Here is a 13,992-nt window from a genome sequence, read left to right as displayed (position 1 = left end):
TAAAATCACCCTAGCACCTAGCACTAAAAAATAACAATTGTTAAAGTACTGAACTAATCCTTATTTTTGGACATTTGTTTCTAGTCTTTTCCTATTGTAAACAATAGAAACAGTGTAGCAATTTTTAAAATTTGGATGTCTTTAGAAGGGACACATGCACTTCAGTTCATCATAGTCTCTACCATTTACCTTCTTAAATTTCAGCATCCTACCCAAGAAGATGCCTGCTTGGCCCTGGAGGCGTCTACATTTGCTACCTGTCTTTATAAAATAACTGTAAGATATTCAAATATCATAAAGTAGTGGTTGGGCAGATACTAACCTGCATCATTTGATAAGCTTGTAACTTAAAGGCCAAACTTAAAAAAGAGTATTTATTTCTTCCTAAATTCAGTATCAAGGGGAAATCTCAAGAAACAAAGTAGGACACAAAGGTATCAACTCTCAACTGCTCCTTGACTTAACTTGGACTTCCTTTTATTTTCAGAAAATCATCACTTTCTCCTTACACTGCAGGTGTAAGATGTATACATGTGTGTACTATACATACACACACTGTGTATGTGTACAAATATATACACTATATATTCATAAAATGTGTGTTAGTCACTCAGTCATGTCTAACTCTTTGCGATCCCATGGACTGTAGCCTTCCAAGTTCCTCTGTCCATGGAATTCTCCAGGCAAGAACACCGGAGTGGGTTGATATTTCCTTTCCCAATAATATAATAAATATAGTACATACAATACACTTTAATGAAAAAGTTTTTTTACATACAGGCAGCCCACACTTTACATAGTAGTGTGAGGCTGTAAAAATTCCTAGAAAAGCTGAAACTAGGGAAAGCAATCTTAATAATGGGAAAAATGACCATTGGTTCATGATCCTACTCTCAGTTATAAAGGTATAGAAAAAACTCTAAAGCTAATATATATTTTTAAGGATACTATGCTTCAAAACATTAGAAACACTGAAGAAATGTTTTATTTCTCTGAAAAACTTTTCAGGAGTCATTTCAGCAGTGGTTGTCTTCTCATTGTATGACTTTGGCTATAGAGTGAATACCTTTTCTGTGCTCAGCAAACTGTTATCTTGCCCACTAAGCCTGGATACCTCAAGCACCTGACAGCAAGGTGTGTGACTGCTACGGTCCTTTCAAAACCTAAGAGTCTATGACATTAAAGACAGACCAGAATGAAGAACGACATGAAGACTTACATTGTATTGATGATTAGCAACAGGTTTGTAATTGGTTGTCACGACTTTGTCCAGCTGCTGTGATAGCCTTACAGGTTTGGAAGATTCTTCTATTTGCAATCTGAAAAACAGAAGGCATTATCAACAAACTTACTTGTTTATTAGAGTGAAACCTGAACAGGTATTCCGATAATCTTTTTATCAAGACCTAATACTTCACATATAAAGAAGATATATCAGCCTTAATACTTCAAAAACACACTGTATGTGACTATAACATGGAAAACAGACCACCAACTAAACATACAAACTATCTCATTTATTTCTACAACTTCCTTCTAAATCATATACTGTACAGTCAAACCTTAACTTTTAAAACAAAGAAGCTAATCAGCTTTAAATTTATGGAAAAAAAATCTGCATGTAAAAATGAATTATCTTAAGTTATATGGTCTAAAACTAATCAAGGTACTTATTTAAAACTTCCAATCATTTGACAAAAGTACATAAAAACAGGACACATCAGCACTCAGGCCAGTAGCTGCTTCACTGGACAGTGCAGATAAATGATCCATCTAAACTAAAATGCAACTAAAAATAGCGCTTTTGGAAAAAGAACTGTAAAATAAACATATGACACTATGTAGAGCATATTATAAAATATAATACTAGTACATATTCAAATAGCAATCTTAGGAGATTTTGTTTTGGACTAAATATTACCGTGGGCTTCCCTGGTGGCCCAGTGATAAAGAATCCACCTGCCAATACAAGAGACGTGGATTTCATCCTTGGGTGGGCAGATCCCCTGGAGCAGGAAATGGCAACCCACTCAAGTACCTTGCCTGGGAAATCCCATGGACAAGAAGAGCCTGGCAGGCCACAGTTCTTAGGGTTGTAAAGAGTCTGACATGACTTACCAATTAAAGAACAACAAAAGGTAAATATATTAGGTAAAGGTAAAGGTAACATATATTACCATACCAAGTGACTCACAGTCAACCATTTACTTATTTTAAAAATTAAATTATTCTGGTATATGAAGACAGTAAATCTAAACAAAAACGTTTTAAGGCAGGAAAAGGTATAGCTTTCCAAAATGATTACTTTTTTCCAAAGTAACTATTTTTAAAGGACAAAAGGCACCACTGTACCTACAGACTTCTTAACTTAAAGCACTACAGGAAAAATAATTGCCAGCCATGTCTAGCTAAATTATAATCAAAGAGTAAGAATGAAATAAAAATACTCATACAAAAACATAGATCCTCACCAAGAGAACTACTCAAGGATTCATTTCAGCAAGAAGTTAAATGAACCCCAAAGGAACGATGCAATGATCACAGCAAAGAAACTGAGAACCATATTAGAAAATTATCTACTTGATACAGACGAAAAAAAGAAGATACAGTTTTAAAGAAAGTGGAACTTCACATGAAAGATGGGAAGAGATCAGAATGAAGGCATTTAAGATTCCCATATATATTCTAAGTTTTCTGTAATAAGCATCTATCACTTTTACAATCAGAAAAGTAAGTATACTTCTTTTATAGGAAAAAGAAATATTGTTTCTGGGAAGGTTAGTTTGAAAGCTATAAAAATGTTGCTCATTTAAAAATAATATATGTTGAACATAATATATCACTTTCTTTTAATGGGACTTTAAAAATAATTTTCATTTAAAATTCTTTCAAAGGAACAACTTGTCATATAAAAGGTAACTGTTTCTTTTTTTATAACATTATTATTTAATTTGTTGGATGGACTTTCTGTTCTGTTTCCTTCTGCTTATTTTTAGGTGGTTGTTGTTCAGTAACTAAGTCGTGTCCAACTCTTTGCAACTCCATGGACTGCAGCACACCAGGCTTCGCTGTCTTTCGCTATCTCCTGGAGTTTGCTCAAACTCATGTCCACTGAGTCAGTGATGCCATTTAACCAACTCATCATCTGTCACTCCTTTCTCCTCTTGTCCTCAGTCTTTCTCAGCATCAGTGTCTTTTCTAGTAAGTCAACTCTTCACATCGGTGGCCAAAAGTATTGTAGTGTCAGCTTCAGCATCAGTCCTTCCAATGAATATTCAGGGTTGATTTTCTTTAGGATTGACTGGTTTAATCTCCTTGCTGTCCAAAGGACTCTCCAGAGTTTGCTCCAGCACCCCAGTTTGAAAGCATTAATTCTTTGGTACTCAGCTGTCTTCATGGTCTAACTCTCACATCCGTACATGACTAGTGGAAAAACCATAGCTTTGGCTATATGAACCTCTCTCAGCAAAGTGTTATCTCTGCTTTCTAATATGCTTTTTAAGTTTGTCATAGCTTTTCTTCCAAGGAGCAAGCATCTTTTAATTTTGTGGCTGAAATCATCCTCCACAGTGATTTTGGAGCCCAAGGAAATAAAGTCAGTGTTTCCACTTTTCCCCCATCTATTTGCCATAAGAGACAGAACCAGATGCCATGATCTTTGTTTTATGAAAATTGAGTTTTAAGCCAGCTTTTTCATTCTCCTCTTTCACCTTCATCAAGAGGCTTTTAGTTCCTCTTTGCTTTCTGACATAAGGGCGGTGTCATCTGGGTATCGGAAGTTGTTGATATTTCTCCAGGCAATCTTGATTCCAGCTTGAGCTTCATCCAGCCTGGCATTCTGCATGATGTACTCTGTATAGAAGTTACTATAAGCAGGGTCACAATATACAGCCTTGATGTACTCCCTTCCCAATCTGGAACCAGTCCTTTGTTCCATGTCCGGTTCTAACTGTGGCTTCCTGTGCTGCACACAGGAGCCTCTAAGGAGGCAGGTAAGGTGGTCCAGTGTTCCCATCTCTTTAAAAAATTTCCACAGTTTGTTGTGACCCACACAGTCAAAGGCTTTACCATGATCAATGAAGCAGAAGTAGATATTTTTTTGGAATTCCCTTGCTTTTTCTATGATCCAGTGGATGTTAGAAATTTTGATCTCTGGTTCCTCTGCCTTTTCTAAATCCAGCTTGTACATCTGGAAGTTCTCAGTTCATGTACAGCTGAAGTCCAATCTGAAGGATTTTGAGCATAATCTTGCTAGCATGTGAAATGAGTGCAACTGTAGGGTAATCTGATCATTCTTTGGCACTGGCTTTCTTTGAGATTTGATATATAATACCAAATTCCTCAGGAAATATTAGAGACCTACCAATTGCTTTTTTAATTTGAAAGCTGTAAATACTACTGGTTTTGTTTTTAACTGCGATTGCCAAATTGAGTATAGTTATTTCAGTATTAAAATATAAGTATTTTAATTCTTTCAATTATTTACAAATCCATATATATTAACTATATAAGATCATAATTTTATGAAGTGTAAAAAATGTACTCTAGAAATGTCTTCAGAAATTTACTGTACATGTAACCATAAATTGTATTTACTGTGTTACTTTGTTTTCATGGGCCAAGTAGAGTTTCTATAAACTAGGAAAAAAGCACTAGCTAGAGCCCTAGAAGGGAGCTATCCACCCACAGATGGACTTCGATTTACAATCTTTCAATGGCCTCTTCACTGCTCTTGGGTGATGCACAAGCTTCTTCCCATGACTGCATGTCATTCTGGGATCTAGTCCCTGCTCCCTCTCCAGCTCAATCCACTGTTCTCCTACACGTGCATTGCTATGGCTGAAGCTGTGCCATGCCCAGACTTTAGAAGAAGCTTCTTACAGGCAGTCATCCAGCAAATCTTTACTGGGTGCCTATTCTTGTTGTTGTTCAGTGGCTCAGTTGTGTCTGACTCTTTGCGACCCCATGGGCTGTGGCACGCCAGGCTTCCCTGTCCTTTACCATCTCCCAGAACTTGCTCAAACTCATGTCCATCAAGTCGGTGATGCCATCCAACCATCTCGTCCTCTGTCTTCCCCTCTCCTTCTGCCTTCAATCTTTCCCAGCATCAGGATATTTCCTGGGTGCCTCTGTCTACCAAGAAAAGACTTGCTTAGTGGAAGACAAACATTAAACAAATGCTTACCTATAACTGGTTATCTGCGGGACTAAAGAGGGACAGGGGGTTGGTATTATGACAACTGACTGTGTGCTGCTACAAAGTAAAGAATAACTCCAAGATGTTCACTTGGTAAGCTGAAGCAGGTCAGCCCACGTTCCTAAGAGGTGAAGCCCAAAAGACTAGGTGGAAACAACTCCTCCAAGCCAAGAAGACGTCTCAAAGTGACTGACAGACAAATGTTTAGAAAGAAATGAATGGTTGCAGATAGGTATAGGAATGTTTACAAAGGATTAGAACTATGCTGCTGCTGCTAAGTCACTTCAATCGTTTCCGACTCTGTGCGAAGCCATAGACGGCAGCCCACCAGGCTCCTGTGTCCCTGAGATTCTCCAGGCAAGAATACTGGAGTGGGTTGCCATTTCCTTCTCCAACGCATGCATGCATGCTAAGTCACTTCAATCATGTCTGACTCTATGCGACCCAATGGATAGCAGTCCACCAGGCTCCTCTGTCCACAGGATTCTCCAGGCAAGAGTACTGGAGTGGGTTGCCAGCAAGGAGATCAAACCAGTCAATCCTAAAGGAAAACAGTCCTGAACATTCATTGGAAGGTCTGATGCTGAAGCTCCAATACTTTGGCCACCTGATGCGAAGAACTGACACATTGGAAAAGACCCTGATGCTGGGAAAGATTGAAGGCAGGAGGAGAAAGGGATGACAGAGGATGAAATGGTTGGATGGCATCACCGACTCGATGGACATGGGTCTGAGCAAGCTCCAGCAGCTGGTGATGGACAGGAAAGCCTGGCGTGCTGCAGTCCATGGGGTCGCAAAGAGTCGGACATTACTGAGTGACTGAACTGAACTGAGAACTGCTACTGCTAAGTCGCTTTAGTCGTGTCCGACTCTGTGCGACCCCATAGATGGCAGCCCACCAGGCTCCCCCGTCCCTGGGATTCTCCAGGCAATAACACTAGAGTGGGTTGCCATTTCCTTCTCCAGTGCATGAAAGTGAAAAGTGAAAGTGAAGTCGCTCAGTCGTGTCCGACTCTTTGAGACCCCATGGACTGCAGCCTACCAGGCTCCTCTGCCCATGGGATTTTCCAGGCAAGAGTACTGGAGTGGGGTGCCATTGCCTTCTCCAGAACTGAGAACTACGCATGTGTAAATCCTTTGGAGGGAAAAAAAAAAAACAAGTGGCAGCCTGTTTCTGAACACCTCTCTCTGTATTCTAACCTTAGGCCTATCCCCTTAATGCAATCAGTTCTCAGGGGCCTGGCCTCTCTAAATGGTAATCTAGCTGTTATGCTGCCACTAAATTATCTTTTCTGTTTCAATCACCTCGCTCCACAATTTGATCTTATGAGACATTCAAGGAGGGAGGCATGCACTGGCTTCTTCTTTCCACATTAAATGATTGTTCCCATTACTTCACAGCTTGAAAATACCTTGGGATTTCACTGTATTTAGGTTAAGTGCGTTTTTATAAATGGTAGCTTATTTCTTGTCATACTCTTACACTAGAATTTATTTCAGCCACTGTATCCTGATTCAGATTTAGGTGGCATGGTTTCCTTTCAATTCTAATGCAGAAGTTCTAACAGCCAATTTCATCTTTCATAGAGTGTCATGCCATTTTTATCCTCAAAGTATTCAATCTTTTAAATATATAAAGGAAAACACTGAATTAACTTTTTTTTGAAAGAGCTCATATAAAAATTTAACCTTCTTATTATACATTTAAAAAGTCAAGTTCAAGGGTTTTGTTTTAATTAAAAGAGGATATCTTATGATTCAAAATTCAAAAGGTTAACCTATGGATGGAAAATATATTTTTGAAGAACTAAACCTTAAAATACTTTAATTAACTTGAATAGTTTAAAATAATTTAGCAGGGTTCTTTACTTAACACTAAATAATTCATTTAACATTATCCCATGAAGTGTCAGAACAATTTGCAACTCCATTTCACCACTGAACAATGTACCAAATTAAACATCACTGACCTCAACATGCCTTCAGAGTCAAAATAAGGTTTAAAACTAGGCTTGTACAAAATAGTACAATGTGAAAAATATCTGGTTTGCACAGCTGAACAGCAAACTACACACAGAGGTCTGGGGCTGGACTGGGGGAAAGCTGAAAGTTTTACTGTCCCAATCATGTAAGAAATCGGTCTGGGATTTGCCTGGTGGTCCAGTGGTTATGAATCAGCCTGCCAATGAAGAGGACATGGGTTTGATCCCTGGTCCAGAAAGATCCCACGTGCTGCAAGGCCACTAAGCCCATGCTCCACAACCAAAGCAGTCACTTCAGTGGGAAGCCTGCACGCTGCAATGAGGAGTAGTGCCCACTCGCCACAACCGGGCAAAGCCTGAGCGCACAGCAGCGAGGACCCAGCGCAGCCAAAAATATATAAATCTTTTTTTTTTTTAAACAGAGTCTTAACTTTTTCAGAAAATTTAAAAACATGGTGTTATTTTCAAGAAAAAATAATAGAAAAATATCACTATATGATCATTTGGACACAGATAGACCCTACTTTTACAAACCACTAAAAAACAAAAGTGTGGTGCTAATTACTACCACCATTTCCGGACAGTTTAGAATATATGTCCACAGTCTTAGAAGACTAGGATTCACTGAATTACCAGTCTTTCTAGAATATTATATAAAGGGTCAGTTTCTTACTTTCCAATCAAAGGAAAAGCTCAAGGGTTAAATAACCTAAGACTGAAAACACTAATAAAACAACCATAACAACAGACATCTAGAAAGTATTTTACTATGTTGTAGAAACTGTGTTAAAGCTCTGCATACATCTTCTCAATCTTAAAAGCACAACAATGGGAGCTCACATCTTTTCTTTTTTTTAACCCAAAGCCTCAAGTAGTTAATCTATACACTCCCAAAAAGGCCATATAACTGAGTAACACCTCTATTTAAAAGTTCATTGAGTTTAGTTAAAAACAAGTAATTCTCTTGTAATAACTATAAATGGAATATAACCTTTAAACATTATGAATCACTTTGTTGTATATCTGAAACTTATATAATATTGTATAACAACTAATCTCAAAAAAAGCAATTTTCCTTTATTGGGGAAATTGAAGGTACCCACCTGCTTTCAGTTAGCCCAATTCTACACAGACACGTACAAAAGAGCACATTCTTTATTTTTTTTAATTTGGTCATACCAAGTAGCATGTAGTATCACAGTTCCCTGACCAGGGATCGAATCCACACACCCTGCATGGGAAGAACGGAGTCTTAACTGCTGGATTGCCAGAGAAGTCCAATACATTCTTCTTTACAACAATGAAAAAAGATTCCTATTTCATCAATGTCACTGCTGCTGCTGCTGCTAAGTCGCTTCAGTCGTGTCCGACTCTGTGCGACCCCTGAGACGGCAGCCCACCAGGCTCCCCTGTCCCTGGGATTCTCCAGGCAAGAATACTGGAGTGGGTTGCCATTTCCTTCTTCAGTGCGTGAAAGTGAAAAGTGAAAGGGAAGTCGCTCAGTCGTGTCTGACTCCTAGCAACCCCATGGACTGCAGCCTATCAGGCTCCTCCGTCCATGGGATTTTCCAGGCAAGAGTACTGGAGTGGGGTGCCATTGCCTTCTGCAATGTCACTAGCCACTGGCTATAATTATGGTTCATAATCCACCTTATTAAAGAGCTTCATTATGGTGTATTACAATTTACACACTGTAATGGGAATTCAATCCTCAAATAAAAATGTAGTATAAACACCCTCCAAATATTTCAAATGTCAAAATCTAAAACAATGAAAAAAAGCCAAATTTCTATTGCTCTAAGCTGTTGGCAGACTGGGGAAGACAAGTCTACATATTTTATTCAATTAATCCTTCATTGATCTCACTTAGTGCATCCTATATAAAAGTAACAACGAATATTGGTTAAGCAAGTGAACAAATGACACCTTTATTGGACAATTATATCACAGGAGAAAAGGCTGAATCCCGTATTAACAAATTCCACAATAACGCCTCATTATGGAGAAGGCAATGGCACCCCACTCCAGTACTTTTGCCTGGAAAATCCCATGGGTGGAGAAGCCTGGTAGGCTGCAGTCCATGGGGTCGCTAGAGTTGGACATGACTGAGCGACTTCCCTTTCACTTTTCACTTTCATGCATTGGAGAAGGAAATGGCAACCCACTCCAGTGTTCTTGCCTGGAGAATCCCAGGGACGGGGAAGCCTGGTGGGCTGCCATCTCTGGGGTCGCACAGAGTAGGACACGACTGAAGCGACTTAGCAGCAGCAGCAGTATATACACATAGACTATTCTCCTGCCTAAGCAAAAATCCCTAAGTAATACTGCCTAGCTAATCTGGTTGTCAAGTATAGAATTAAGCAACTCCAAAATCACTGAACAAGTGTTTCCATCAGCAACTGCCAATGTGTAGGAGTCATTTTACGATGTAAATATCATTACTTTTGCATTCATCTATCCTTTGTGCTCCAGCTACATTTGACTGCAATTTATGCTATTCTTAAAATGACAGGTTTCACAAAAGAAGGTAAATTATCTTACGATGTTGATTTCATTTTTGAAAAGGAGGGAGTAAAGCAGTGAAGGAGGTAAACAGTGCTTCCCAAGGGGGGAGCAGGAGGCTGACATTTGCAGGGTAAGCGAGAGAAAAGTGTCCCTGCAAGGAGAAGCAGGAACAGCCAGAGTGCTGGGACTGCCTGTGAACAAGAGGACACCTTCTGGGCCCCAAGTCAGAAAACAAGATGCAACATTCAGAAGAAGGCCCAGCTCAGGAGCGGGCAGGCAGAAGGCTAGGGGGAAGGCAAGGTGAGGGAATAACCAGGGGATCTACTAATACCAAAAGGTTCTGATGCTGCCTAGTTTTAAGACAGTACAAAAAAAAAAAAGACAGTACATTTACAGGAAGCTTCCACAGGACAGAGTTTCTCAGAGGAACAGTAATAGTATTAACAGTATTGGGTTGGGCAAAAAGTTCATTTGGGTTTTTCCATACAACCTTAAGGAAAAGCCCAAACGGACTTTTTGGCCAACCCAATACATATTTGTCTGTTAGAATGTGGATTTGAAAAAATTTCAGCACTTGCAACTGACAAGTAATCAAACATATCCTTACCTGGAAGGACTACTAGAAGGATTACACAGAGTAAACATTAAAATTAAGTAATTTAAGTGTCTTACAAATACCTGTTAATTATTTTAAGCTTCATGAAAATAGGGACCTTGTTCATATTCCCAGGGCCTAGAAATTAGGCATGCAATATAAATGTGTTAAATAAGCAAGTGAGGGAAAAAAAAGATGAGAAGAAGACAAGTTTTAGGCTGCAATTAATCAATAATGGTAATCTGGACGTCATATCATAAGATTTACAGTAATATAGAGAAGGAAACGGCAACCCACTGACTGCAGTATTCTTGCCTGGAGAATCCCCATGGACAAAGGAGCCTGGTGGGCTACAGTCCATGGGGTTCCAAACAGTTGGACATGACTGAGCAACTTAAGCACAGCACAGCACATGCTAACACCCAGATCTGCCATTTAAGAGAAGAGACTGTAAAATACATAAGGCTTAATTTTCACTCTGTAGGAAAAACCCAACAAAGGGAAAAAACTCCATTATCTACTTGCACTATCCAATAGAGTAGCCACTGCTGCTGCTGCTGCGGCTAAGTCACTTCAGTCGTGTCCGACTCTGTGCGACCCGAGAGCCGGCAGCCCACCAGGCTCCCCATCCCAGGGATTCTCCAGGCAAGAACACTGGAGTGGGTTGCCATTTCCTTCTCCAATGCATGAAAGTGAAAAGTGAAAGTGAAGTCGCTCAGTCATGTCTGACTCTTAGGGACCCCATGGACTGCAGCCTACAGGCTCCTCCGCCCATGGGATTTTCCAGGCAAGAGTACTGGAGTGGGGTGCCATTGCCTTCTCCAGAGTAGCCACTAGCGATATGCAACTATTTAAACTGAAACTTCATTTCCTCAGACATGTCAGCCATGTTAAGTGTTCAACAGACACATGTGGATACCACAAGACAATACAGACATAGAATATTTCTTTCACTGGTGAGGGAATAAAAATTCACAATGGGCTTTGCTTGCTCCTACATTCGTTAGAAACAAGTCACCCACGAGTTTTTGGGTATGTGTTGGGTAAGGTAAAGTAAATGACAGCATAATGAAGACACTTTATAAGTGTCTTGGTTTTGTTTTTTTAATTACTGCCTACTTTTTGTTTTACAGCCAAACACTGTAAGACTGTCAATCCCTTGTCAAATTGTCACTTCTCCAGGAAGAGCATACATCACCAACATTCCAGAGAGTATCCTCCATTAGCTAAAAGACACAGAATCTCCACTCAATAGTCCAAAATATAAGTATCTCACCCAATGGCCAAAATATTTTTACTATCTTATATAATTTCCTTTACTCTCATAGTCTTTCCTTAAGTAATCTACTTACTATCTTAAACTTGAAGGCATGTTCAGTAGCTACCTTCAGCCTGTTTGTGTTAGTCACTGTTATGTCTGACTCTTTGTGACTCCGTGGACTGTAGCCTGCCAGACTCCTCTGTCCATGGGATTCTCCAGACAAGAATACTGGAGTGGGTAGCCATTCCCTTCTGCAGGGGATCTTTCCTGACCCAGGGATAGAACCCACGTCTCTTACGTCTCCTGCGCTGCAGGCAGATTCTTTATCATCTGAGCCACTAGGGAAGCCCACCTTCAGCCTATGCAGTGGCATTACTTCCCCGTCTCCAGCACTCTGGTCACGCCCAAGTCCCATACAGATGCCCAAGCTGGAGGAAGGGGGGCAGAAGACAGCACACGCAACCAGTTCTTGTGACTCTGGGAATCAAAAGGGTACCTAAGATTCATTACACTGCCTGGAGCTTTTGTTCAAATAATTATGAAATTTGGTCTGTGGCTCAGATCATGAACTCCTTATTGCCAAATTCAGACTTTAATTGAAGAAAGTAGGGAAAACTAGTAGACCATTCAGGTATGATCTAAGTCAAATCCCTTACGATTATACAGTGGAAGTGAGAAATAGATTCAAGGGATTAGATCTGATAGACAGTGCCTGAAGAACTATGAACTTTGGTCACCTGCAACTTACTCACTGCAATGTGTTTTTTCTTTAAACCATGTCAAGCATGATTTCTTATACCATCTCCTGAAAGCAAACTGTTTTTCACCTTGGAAAGACTGTATTTCAATGTAAGTGTGTGTGTGATGGGGGAAGAACAAGGGCAGGCAAAGCGGAAGGGGGTGGGGGCAGAAGGAAGCAACAGCGTTTGAGGTAAAAAACCCTTTACTGCTTCTGCTTTTCCTGTTAATCAAATAGTTAATATTTTAGTACAGGCACAAAGTAGAAACTTAAGAGGAAAAATAGTTTAGCAAGTTAGGGATCATTTGTTAGTTCTCAAGACATGTCCAAGTAGCTACTCCTGAAAATTACCCTAAACTCCAATGGATGATGAATGACAAAAATATTAGTTTCATTTCATTTTTAAGAACTTTTATTTCTCTTCTCCATACTCCAAGAAAAGTAAAAAGCCTAAATATTTTGCTATGATTCCCGGAGTGGTGGGTAAAAAGGACGAGGAACTGTATTTATAACTCAATACAGCCGGCCTTCTGTAGCTGAGGATGCAAATCGCGTGGATAGTAAGGTCCAACTGTATTAATACCACTTTATTTAAGGGACAGGCACATCTGTGAATTTCATTTTGTATAAGGGACATGCACATCTGGAATTCTGGTGTCTGCAGGGGGTCCTGGAACCAATGTCCCATGGATGCCCAGGGATGACTGTATTCAAAAAAGCAACAAAGAAATACCTTTTTAATTCAGATTCATGCTGAATAATTTCCCATTAAAAATAAAAATCAAAGATGAAAGCAAACCTATGGCACCCAGAATGGCTCTGAACAATGCTTAGTTTAGAGAATGTACCAGACACCATGACACGGCCGGATCTAAAACCAGATTCTGCTTTTAAGGTCTAGTTCTATTACCAAGTGCTACCGTGGTCAAGTCAGCCAGTCTCTTCAACACCTTGGCACTCTCATGAGAAAAAATGATAATTAGAGCAACAGAAGTATGCGAGATCATCTTTAAACACTTAAACGTGGCTTGTCCCAAAGTACAATTCAATACATTCTATTATTATTTTCCTTACTGTAATCATTCAAATAGTCACACTAAACAGAAATGTACGGAAGTTATGTGAATAAGCACAACTTTTAATAATAATCTGCTTCACCAATTAGATTTTAAAACTAAGATTTATGGAAACTAAGTTCATCCTTTATCCTGATAGGGGTATCTGGCTACATCAGATAAAAAGCACTTTCTTTCATTGTCTTTGATGTCTTCAAGGATAAGAACATTTCTTTCTAAATGTCATTCAGCTGCAGGTAAAACATGTAATGTTCATAAAAGTGCTAATTAGAACAAATTAAAATTAAACAGCATCAAAGGACATATTAAAAATATGGGAGCTTACAGTTTTGGGTAACTGTTTATATATAAGAATTTTTTTTAATTTACTGAATTTTAGATGCAGTCAAAGTATTTTTGGAGTTAATCCTTAGGGTACTCAAATCAGTCTCTCATAGATGACTGTCAACCAGCAGTGACCAGAACATGAGTCTGAGTTTAACAAAAGTAGAAAAATGCACTTGAGCAGAACATCTTAAGTTACACAGATAATACATAACCATTTAAAACTAAATAGTTTTGAAAAATCTTTTCCCGTCTTCCTCATATAAAACATGATTACAGAAGGTTATATATTTTTCCTCCCAGGACATGGGGA

At 39.3% G+C, this 13,992-nt stretch overlaps 1 protein-coding gene across 1 annotated transcript in view; it reads right to left on the bottom strand.

Moving 5' to 3' along the window:
- The window catches only part of GTF2F2 (general transcription factor IIF subunit 2), a 138,269-nt gene that overhangs the window by 24,485 nt on the left and 99,792 nt on the right, over positions 1-13,992 (bottom strand). Inside the window, exon 6 of the mRNA XM_070380272.1 lies at positions 1,220-1,319. Coding sequence (XP_070236373.1) covers positions 1,220-1,319 — 100 coding nt within the window. The remainder of the gene's footprint in view (positions 1-1,219; positions 1,320-13,992) is intronic.

The sequence above is a fragment of the Bos mutus genome, chromosome 12 (assembly GCF_027580195.1).
Source record: "Bos mutus isolate GX-2022 chromosome 12, NWIPB_WYAK_1.1, whole genome shotgun sequence".
Lineage (NCBI taxonomy): Eukaryota > Metazoa > Chordata > Mammalia > Artiodactyla > Bovidae > Bos > Bos mutus.
The sequence above is the reverse complement of the archived record's forward strand: the minus strand, read 5'-3'. Positions and strand labels throughout refer to the sequence as shown.